The sequence below is a fragment of the Melanaphis sacchari genome, unplaced genomic scaffold (genome assembly GCF_002803265.2).
Source record: "Melanaphis sacchari strain LSU unplaced genomic scaffold, SCAv2.0 Contig212_pilon_pilon, whole genome shotgun sequence".
Lineage (NCBI taxonomy): Eukaryota > Metazoa > Arthropoda > Insecta > Hemiptera > Aphididae > Melanaphis > Melanaphis sacchari.
The window spans coordinates 475,762-487,366 of record NW_020271059.1 but is presented as its reverse complement, the minus strand read 5'-3'; the positions used below and the strand labels follow the sequence as shown (position 1 = coordinate 487,366).

At 25.6% G+C, this 11,605-nt stretch overlaps 1 protein-coding gene across 1 annotated transcript; it reads right to left on the bottom strand.

Annotated features, from left to right (window-relative positions):
- Positions 1-313: 313 nt before the first annotated feature.
- LOC112593898 lies at positions 314-3,936 on the bottom strand. Its single transcript, XM_025338485.1, has 5 exons — positions 3,742-3,936; positions 3,036-3,113; positions 2,710-2,902; positions 1,173-2,625; positions 314-983 (listed from the first exon to the last, which is right to left on the bottom strand). Exons 1-5 carry the CDS (start codon positions 3,934-3,936, stop codon positions 314-316), a joined length of 2,589 nt encoding a protein of 862 aa, XP_025194270.1.
- Between the last annotated feature and the right edge of the window lie 7,669 nt (positions 3,937-11,605).

The following is an 11,605-nucleotide window of genomic DNA, read 5'->3' as shown; positions in this document are numbered from 1 at the left end:
AACAATTATTCATGGGGGGGGTGTCAAAATAATAAAATGCCGACTTCAATATTTATTTTACCTCTCTGAATTTAATGAGACCTTTTTGTAAATACATTGTTATGTGTAAATAACTAATAATAAATAAGATTATAAAATAAGTTATTTTTTTTTAAAATACTTTTTCAGTTTATGACAAATAAAAACAAAATTAAATTTATTTAAGAGAAACTTTCCTAGTTTACAAAAACATCCTATTAAAATTATAATTTGTAAGTAACTAACAAACGTATTTAAATTTATAGTTTACATTTCTATAGATATATAAAAAAAATTAAATTTTGATTCTACGTTCTTTTAATGCAGCCCAATTGACTATAAGATCTTCCAAATTTAAGTTATCAACGATATCTTTGGCCGAGTTTAAAATCATGAGGTCATCAAGTCTATTTGCTGCCATTGTTGTACGAAGGTGGTTTTTAATAATTTTTAGTTTACTAAACGAACGTTCGTTAGAGGCTGTTGTCACGGGGGCTGTAAAACTTAATCGACATAGTGAATTTGCTACAGGAACAAGAGCTTTCAAAGATTCAGAAACATTCAAAACCTTCTCCAATGTATTTTCATGTTCCGTTTTATGACGAAGTATGTTTATTTGACATAATATAGCATCGTAGTCAGTAACCAATGAAGCTTCATATGAAGGTGGAAATAATCCACAAGCTTTTTCGACATCTTCAGTTCTAATATCACTTTTTATTGGTATACTTAATATTTTAAATATTGGTTCAACTATTTTAAAACAATCTCTTAAATTATTAGCAGATTCATTAATTAACATGTCCAATACCTCTTTAAATTCTTTTCTATAAAATGTTTGTAAATTAAATATTGCTTGTGTAGAAGAATTACAGTCAATTTTTTTTGGTAAATTTCGTTGTCTGTGAAACTTATTAAAATCTGCATTAGAATCAACGTCAAGTTTTTTAGCAAATATTTCAGCACTAGTTATAATATTATTAATTTGAGACTCATCTTCATTTATTTCTTTTAAGGATTTTATGCAAGATTCTATTAACATAATAGCGTCGATAATATTTAAGTTTTCAGTTTCGAGTTGTTCGGTTAAAACTTTCATTTGATACATAATATGTTTCATTAAATAAATACATACTATAAAATCAAATGATAACATTTTTTTTTCGAGACCTAATGCTTGAGCTCGTGTTTTATTGTCAATGTTTGTATCATTAATTAATTCTTTCAATACGTCTAGTATATATTCAAATAAAACCCAAACAGCCTTAATCGATTCAGCACGTGCTGTCCACCGTGTCATCGATAAATTACGTAACTTTAATTTGATATCTACTTCCAATAATTTATTGTTTAAATAAAAATAACGCTTAGTACTTGAAGTAAAAAAGACATATAGACTTTCTAATACTGAAAAAAAATGACTAATTGTGGTGCTAGCAGAACAACTATGTTCAATAAATGTATTTGTACGATGTGCTTGACAAGGTATGAAAGGTATGTTGTGTCCAACGATTCTTGATAGCATAGCTTGTGTACCTAGATTTTTACCGGACATGCTACTTGCAAAATCGTACGACTGGAACGCAATGTTATTCAAATCAAGTGAATTTTGGGACAAAACATCAGATATTTTACTTGCTATACCTTTTCCAGTTTTATCGACAATTTCATCAATAGCAATCAAACGTTCACAAACTTCAGCTTTCGAGTTAACATAACGTAAGCAGACACTTAATTGATCTTTATGTGATAAATCAGGCGTTGTATCAGCCATGATTGAATACATGCCAGCTTCTTTAACTTCTTCAATTATGTTATTTTTTGTTTCTTTAGCTAATAAATGTATAAATTCATTCTGAGAGTCATGACTTAAATAGGTTGAGTGGTATCGTCGAAAAGAAGAGTCATTTAACCATGTTTTCATAGTTGAATTGTGACGTGATATGAGCAAAACAATCTGATAAAAATTTCCATTTTTTTCGTCACCATCGCCTCTAAAAGCTAGTCCTTGTCTAGCTAGTGTACGGGATACGTCAAATAAAATTCTTATTACAGCCTTATGATATTCTTTTTGCTTTGAAAAATGTATAGCGTTTTCTCGGTGTTTTTTATTTAACAAATTGTCTATGTGGTTAGAATGCAAAACAAAATTACTATAGTCGCTTAATGCAGCTTTATGAGCATTCGAAGTAAAATGTTGTTCAAGCTTTCCCAGCTTTTTTGTTCCGCGAGATTTCATTTTATGCCAATGTCTTATTCCAGTTGTTGACCACACAGGATCAGCAAATGATCGATTAGGCCCACTTGGAAATAAACCACAAATATAACAATAAGCCGAATCATTAAATATACTATATTCTAAGTATGGATACTCTTTATACCAATTTGAACAAAATTGTCTTTGTTTACTTTCAGAAATATCAATATTAATGGGGAATTTTACCAATTTTGGTTGAAAAGGTCCTAAACTCAATAAGTAATTTCTTTGAGAACTTGATTCAATCTTTCCTCGTTTTCCGGGATCGTGGTCTAATAAATTATCAATAATATTATCTTGTGGTAATGTAGATAAATTGGGTTCAGGCTGTTCAGAAGGAAGTTCTTTAGCTAATACATTTGTTGCATAATTAATATATTCTGTTGCTTTCGTTTTAAATAAAGAAATAATGTCAACACTTTCAACTAAAAAACCTATAGGATTAGGAACTGTATCATTTTTAATTTTGTTCAATAGATCAGTGCAGACCTTCAGATAACAGAGTAATGACTCGAAAATTCCTACACAAGTAACCCACGTTTCATCTTTAGTTGTATCACTCGTATCGTCTTTTTTTTCCGAAAAACACGTTAAATTATCAAAAATATCAGTTTTTTTGCACTTTGGCTAATAATATTTCATGATCTGTATCCTCAATAGATGATTTTATATATTCACTACATTTGTCCAACTGAGCAGGAAGTAATTCTAATTTGTCATATTTTAAACTTGAGTCAAAATCGATTTTATTTTTATCTACATCAAACGATTCAGATAATAGTTGACCAACTTCATTTTCCGATGTTTTTGGACTTATGTCTGTATTATTTTCATTTTTCTATAACAATAGATTATTTAATTTTATTTATAGTTTTTACTAATTAGTTTATAAGTATGAGTTGTAAATGTACCATAACAATAAATAAATAAACATGTATAATAAGTAAATACGTACAATATACATATTATACATGATGCGTCAGATGCGTGTGTGAATTAATTTTACGTATACAATTTTAATCATTTAACTTGCCTCAAGCATTCAAGCCCATATTTACTATATTACATATATTACTATATTCGTATGCTTATTGTAAACTGTTTTACAGATTGTATGTATATATTTTATTAAATGTTAAAAAAAAAATTATTATTAGGTAAGTAGTACAAACACTAGAAAATCAAAGTATAAATCACTGCTACATTTATACAGATACCTAACCTAACCTAACCTATTTAGTATAATATTTTATTAGATCCGCTATTTTTAATACACATTTAATATTATTTCAAACTAAATTTTATTAAAAAAAGAAATAGAATATAAACCTTTATAAGGATAGGTATGACGATAAATATAAATGAAATAATGGTATCTACCTACCTAGTTTCATAAATACGTATCAATAATGTACAAACACTATTCTACTCTAATATTATTTTCAGATATCGCATAATTAACATACCTTTCGTTCGAAATTCAACCGAGCATATACGAACGGATTATCTGCTGCTCCATGGTGTTTCACCTTAACCTTTGCTCCGTTGTGCACTTGTTTTTCGTGCTTTTGACGGTAGTCGTCATCAAATGTACTACCACAAGACAAGCACTCAAGTTTTATCCTCTTCCTTTTGCGTTTTTCTTTTTCAAAATCACTCATTATAAAATAAATTAGCTAATTTAGAAATTGGTACTTTATATTAGAATAGCTAGGAAATGGTTCACCACAATAATAAAATGTTTTGTACTGTACGTCTATGCGTCGGGCCCGAGCGATTAGTAAAATGATAAGCAATGTACAATAATGTACACACAACCTATTAATAAATATATTTGTATACTATTCACAACAACACATGGACATTTAAATGTTCAATGGTAATTCCTAATTTCATATTTCAGTCGATAGTCCCTTATCTTCATAGATACGAAAATACGATAAATGATAAATTATTTACATCGACATGTTTTTGTATTTTTCATTTTACGAAAAACAATTTGACGACTGCTACTTTAATTATAATTGTGCCGACTCGATACAACCAAATTTGCCGAGTGGGGGGGGTGTGACATCCCCCCTATAACCCCCCCTAACGCCGGCCCTGAATATGGTTTATGGCAAACATTTTAATTTTAAAATTCAAACTTTAAATTACTAGTTTAAAATTAGTTTATAGCCTTCAGATCATTATTTTATTATTTTGTTTTAGCAAAACAAGATTTTAAAAAGTTTTATCTGAAAGTCAATGTCTTTTAACAGTCATTATGTTTTCTCCTGGACTAAATAATCTCTTGACCGGTGCACTAATAATTAATAATATGTGAAAATAAAAATAACCATTTATGTGTTGTTAGTCCATAATCGTTATAATAAGTAAAAGGTGTATGGGTTTACTTATATTTTTGTGTTATTTATAGGCGACTATAGGCTATGGCCATGATGATGATAAGGAGTACCTATTAAACATATAAATATTAGTATAATATAACTATGTTCCATGAAAATTAAATTGTTAATGAGCAAACCCAAAACTTTCAAGATCATAATAAATAAGAATTTAGTTCACGTTCAAATGATAAGTCTTCATATTAACGAGTTCTTTCCCATCACTGGAATCAAGTACATATAACATTTAAAGAAATTATTGTTAAAGGTACAATTGGATAAAATAAACTCATTAAATTATTTTTATTAATTCACAAATTAAAGCATATAAGAATTAAAATGTAAATCTAATGAATAACTTAAACCATTATTCTTAATTTCTAATTATTATATAGTTAAGAATATTTTAGTCAATTTAAAATACCTGATAATAGAACTAATTGTTTTTCATCAATCTTTGTTAATTTATATTATTTTGTTCTTTCATAAAAAAAGTTAAATTTAAGTTTTTATTAACTGAATTTATTGTTATAGCACTAAACTATCAGGTAGATTAATTTTAGTTAATATTTATGAAAGAATATTAAAAATATTCTACATTTTTTCTTGAGCATGACTATTGTATATTAATTTATAATAAACTTTTATATAGTATCAAATAAGTTTTAAATAAGAATAATGTGATAAAAATATCTACTATGTGAATAAATCAAATATAAGAGATAATATTTGTAATTAGGCAGGCACAGATTCAGCTATAACCGAGTTGAGTCCCTAATTAAAAATTTCTATGCTAGTTGGGTCCGAGATTTTTTCAGGTACTACATAAAGAAAAAATATCATAAATCAAATAAAAAGATAGATTTTGTATAATATTAGTAAAAATATAAAAAAGACATTAATTTCACAAAATCAAATCAAATAATTATTCCTATATTTTTTTCATTTATTTTATCGTTTGTAAATTTTTCTTTAAACAAAATGTAGTTTCTTTTTTTATTATATTTGTGCTCGTCATTTTAATATATATGTCAGTTTGTAAGTTTTTTAAAACTTCTAAGAACTGGGTAAATATTTGGAAGTGTTGTGTAAAACATTAATTAAAGTGCGAATGAAACGTCTAGCAAGAATATGTGGATTTCGTTGTCGATGCTTTAAACTTTGACCAAATTATTGGTGGAAATGTTAATTGTTTATTAATATAATTATCAAAATATAATCTGTAAATTATCGAATTCGATCATCGCTCTATTGGATATTCATTAAATCTTCTGAGTGTAGAATTCTGGGTGCAAACTTAAAAAAATTTATGATATTTTCTAAATTTAGAATCACTTTCATATTCATTTATCAATCCTAAATTATGATAACCCCTTCCGTCGGTTGTATTAAAATGTGTTATTTAATTTGATGTACATCAAATTGCAACAGTTTGTATTATCCTATGTTAATATATTATTATAATATTCAAAATCATAAATCTTCGTCTTTTATTTTTATAACATCAATTAATAAATTGTTGTTAACAAAATTATTATTTTAATCATCTTAGTAATGACTAATCTTCAACTGCCAGCCGACACGTAGCGATTCATAGGGTTTTATCCTAAAAAATATTTTCCATATATGTCTGAAATATATCTATATTTATTGCTCATCAGTTCGTGGAAACCGCATAACAGTAATTTTATTGTGTTAACTGTCGATCATAGAATAGATAATATAGTGCTGTCAACAAGGCTACTACTTGTTTGCGCACATTTACCTTTTTTACAACTCGTTTGCGCAAAAAAAAACTCGATTCCATTGCGCATATACATTTTGACTACCTGTAACGAAAATCCCGAATGTTATATCTCGTTTGCGCACACATTTTCCTTCTCAATTCCTCGCCGAGTTTTAAAAATATTAGACATTTCTACGAGTTAATGACCACTAAACTGTACAAAAAGTAGTTAGATACGGGAAATCCATAATGATATAATTTACATAATCGATCATAAGATTATATTGCTATTAAATATTTGACAATGTGTACTGCAGTTTGTGACAATTTATATAGGTGTGTGAATATGTCTTTGTACGCAAACGAGTGATCCGTTTTCAGGTAAAAAATTTTGAATTTGCACAAACTAGTTGCAGCGATCGACAGTTCGTTACCTATTCAACGACTGTAAATACACATATATTATACCTACTTACCTATAATCCGCTCCTCCGTTAATGTAGGTTAAATCCACAGGGTAAATGCATTTTTTTATTTTTAATAACGTTAGAAAAATAATTACGTGAAATTATCTATAAAATTAATGTAAGTACACGAAAATGCTTTAAACTATTTCATTGATTTATAAGATACAAAAACATGTTATTTAAAAATTTTGAAAGTTTTTGAAATTATCTAGAAATCTTATCTTAAAATATTTATATTTATACTTAAATTTTATTCGAGTATTTTAAATAATTTTCAAAACAAGTATCTAAATGTATTTGTATATAAATACTTTAAAAAGTATCTTTTATAAGACTGGTCATACCATAATTAAAATGAATATTCAGTCAAGCAAGTGACAAATACAGCATATAAAAGAAAAAGCTATTGAAAATGTTAATATAGTACTAAAAAAAATATTTAAAAATACATCACAATTGATTTTGAAACGTGTATTTATAATGTTGTTCTGTTAATATGATCATCTTAAAATAAGGTTTTTTTTATTTTTTATTAATAAAAAATAAACAACTAAAAATGGTACAAGTACCTATACGTATCTTTATTTTTAAAGATCCTGGTACAACTTTTTTTTTTAAAGTTTTATGATGAAATATCAATTTTGGTTTGCTAATAAATTAACTACAATTTTTAAAGTTAAGTAAATTTAGAATTGTATTGATAAAAACAATTAGAATAAATTAAATTTACAAAAGTTAAATATAATTTGATAAATTTAAATCAGTCATCTAATTATGTAAACTCATACACACACAAATATATTTAATTTCGAAACAAATGCCTACAAAATAGTTCATTATTTTAAATTGAACATACAATCACAAAACAAGTAAATTAATAAATTATAATTGTACAAGTATTTGTATGTTAAAATAAAAATAACGTGTGTGTAAGAGAGTCATTAAATTATCGATTAAATATGAATAGATATTGAATTGTATGAAAAATAGTTAAAAACATAATTGAACTCTAATAAATTTAATTTATTTTTAATAAAACTATTAATGAATTTATTTAACTTTAAAAGACCATCCGTACTTGATAAACTAGAAAACTACAATTAATAATTATACCATTTAAAAAATATAATTTATATAACTGTTGAATGTTGATACAACTGTGTATTTAAATTTTATATTATCTATCCATTTTCGTTAATGAACCACGCGAACAACGACGCAAGATACACCCAGTAGAAGAAAATTATATTATAGTAGATATATATATAAAAATATAAATTTCGGTCATGAACCACAATTCGTTATATTAATCATATTATAAAGTACAAGATATATCGTTACAATTAATTGAGTTTTATACTTTTATACATATATTTTTTTTACTTTAAAGTTTTGGTTGAGGGTGGTTTGACCCCACCCCTCACCACACTCGTACAAAAAAACTCCACAAAATACGACCCAAAATCGATCGTTTTGTTTGTAATAAATAATACATTCGGTCAGCAGTCCTACAATAATCATCATCGTCCCGATACTCAGAATTACATTTTTGGTAGCACTGGCATTAGCTGCAAAAGCTAAAAGGTCTTGGTTACGGTACGTCGATCGTCGAACCCTGGCGGCCTAAATAATCCAGGCGGCGACAACTAATACTGTCAAGTACCAAGTACTTGTAGACGGGCCTTGTGAATCAGAGTAGTCGGACGTGTGATCATTAAACGTACGAGATTCGAATTTACAACAGTGAAGCTGGTCTTGTTAATTCCACCTTAGGTGAATAGTCATATAAGGCCATGAATAACGATAAGATATTAATTTTCGTATTTTTGTCCATGACTGTTTTATCTTTTTTGTTGAGCCTCGGTCATTTGTCAACAAACTCCGAACAAAGCGACTCTATGATTTTATGTAGCGTTTTCAATCGATTGCAAATTGTTGCCTTTACAATTTATTCAATGATGAACGTTTAATAACTAAGTAATCTAATTTTTCGAGTTCCGCGTATTTTATCGGCAGTCTCGTTTTAAGTTTGTCTATATTATTTATTTTTTTTATAGGTTTTGAATGAAAATGGAAGTAATAAAATATGAAACATACGGGAATGATAGCAAATCCACGTTTCCAACATTACTTTATGACGTCAAGGTTAGTATGATTCAATAGTCGATTTAATATGGTAATTTTTTCAATTAAAACACCTTATATGTTATTATTATCATTGTTGTAGGTACCTGATTAAAAAAGATACTTAATATAAAATATATACCCATTTTACCAACTTTAACCTTTAGTTAATGAATTATAAAAATAAATTGAAATATTGTAGAAATTAGTGATATTTTGTATCAAATAGTTAATTCGGCTAATTTGAAGAGAATAGTTAAATTTTTAGAGAATCCTAGAATAAATTAGTTAGCTAAAATAAAAAACTCGAGAAAACTAGCATCCAATATATTCAATAAATATATTTTTATTTTACTTTTTATTATTAGAAATATACAATTTATACCTGAACGGCACAATAAGTACATGTGATAAAAAGATAATTACATATATATATATATATATATATATATATATATATAATACATTAATACAACCGAAAGAGGAGAATTAACATAATATATATATACTTACGTGAAATACGGGATGTGAGAAGCCATCCATCAATGACACTCACTATATTTTTATTGAAATATTCTTTAATACTTTGGTTTATATTTAGAAACCTGAAAATATGATGAAAAAATGTTTGATATAAAAAATATGGTAATAGAGAAAAAATGAATATCGTAAAAGGAAATTATATGAACAATATAATAAACGAGACGAGTTTGAATATGACTAAACAATTTAAATACTTTTTAAATAATGACGTTATATAATTAAGTTGTCTTCAAAGCTTAAAAATACTATGTTTTAAGATTTTAAATGTTTTCAAAAATGTCAAGCTGTTAAAGAAGATTTTTTTAAGTTGGCTCAATCACATATTATTACTATTGATCGTGTAAAAAAATTACATGAAAATAATAAAATTAACATACTGGAATTTATGCTTTCAACTTCAAATTGATTTATCTTTCAACACAATTAATTTCGTGTTTATTTTATTTTAATTATTTAAAGATATACTATAGTTATCAAAATTAAATTTAGTTTTAATCTAAAACTAATGTAATAAGTAACTACAATAATTACATTCATAATATATACATAAAAAAATATCAGTAAAATAATAAATTATTAATTTTGTCATATGGGTCTAAACTTATGTATTTTTATTCGAAAAATAAATTCATTCATAGTTTTACAAAAACGTGTAATCCAACAATAGTTATCGAAACACATACTGAGTTTTTAATACTTTGACCAGTTAAAAAACTTTGTTTAAAAACTTGTTTTCAAAACTTATGTCAGAATAAACATTACAGATTTCAGCTAAATTTAGAATGGGTTGTTTTGCACCAAAAATATTCAAATATATGTAGTTGGTTAAAATACTTTTTTCCATTTATCTTCTAAAATAATAACTATAACTATTCACAAAGCATTTCTTATAGTCACTTGGGTCAATCTCATACAAATTAATGATATTTTTTGATTTAATTAAAGAGAAAGAAACAATTTGAAAAAGTTTAAAGTTAATCTATCTCTTAATTTTTTTTTAATTTTTAAATAATTTAAAATATTAAAAATCATAAACATCACTGAACACAGGTAATACAATTGAACATTTAAAATACATAAAATTAAATTTGGAAAATAAGAGTATGGATAAAGATAATTATGTATGTAACATCAACTACTAAGCATAAACAATAAATTTATTAAAAAACTTATTTTCAAGTCATCAACTACATGTAAGCTCTTATGTAAAAATTATGTTGATAAAAAAAACATATTTCATAAATAGTTTTTGATTTTACAAAAATTGAACAAGTTTTGGCCTTTGAAACGTTTTCAGTCTGTCAGTTTAGAACAAGAATTGAGAATTATTATGTATTTTGTCTATACTGACTATTAACTATCTATAAATATTTAATATTAAAATTTTAGATATATATTATGTATGAGCATATTAGTTTTAGTTTAAAACCATTAAAACTTTCTATTTTATTTTATACCGTTATAATGAAAATATTTTATTATTTGTTTTTTTAAGAACTATACTTATAACTTATTAGTATATTAGCTGTATATATTATGAAAATATATTAATTATATTGAACAATTCTAGCTAAAGAAGGTAAAAGCAGAAAAAATATAAGAAAATATATAAAATATAATTAAATTTTAAATTTTCTATTATAGTATAATATTATGTAATATGCATTATCAATAATAACTATATTATATCTATTATTTGATTTTAATAAACATTGCACTTAATAAAAATTAATTTGTTACTCATTGACTTGACTTAACCTTAACTTTTTAATTTATTTATGACCCGGTTTGCTTTAAGTCTCACATGCCTACTTTAGGATGTATATTATTACATCCCATTTTACAATAATTATAGAACAAATATTTATTATTATATAAACTATAATATATTTTTTTATTTTTAAATATACAAAATGACACATGTGCGAATAATATCATTATGATTTTTTTAAAGAGAGCTATTGATGATTTATGCAACACAAAACTTAATATTTCATTTACGACAATACAATGTTTAGTATTTACTGAATAAACTATGTAATATGTGTGATTACAGAGTTTATATAAATTATCTTGTATTATT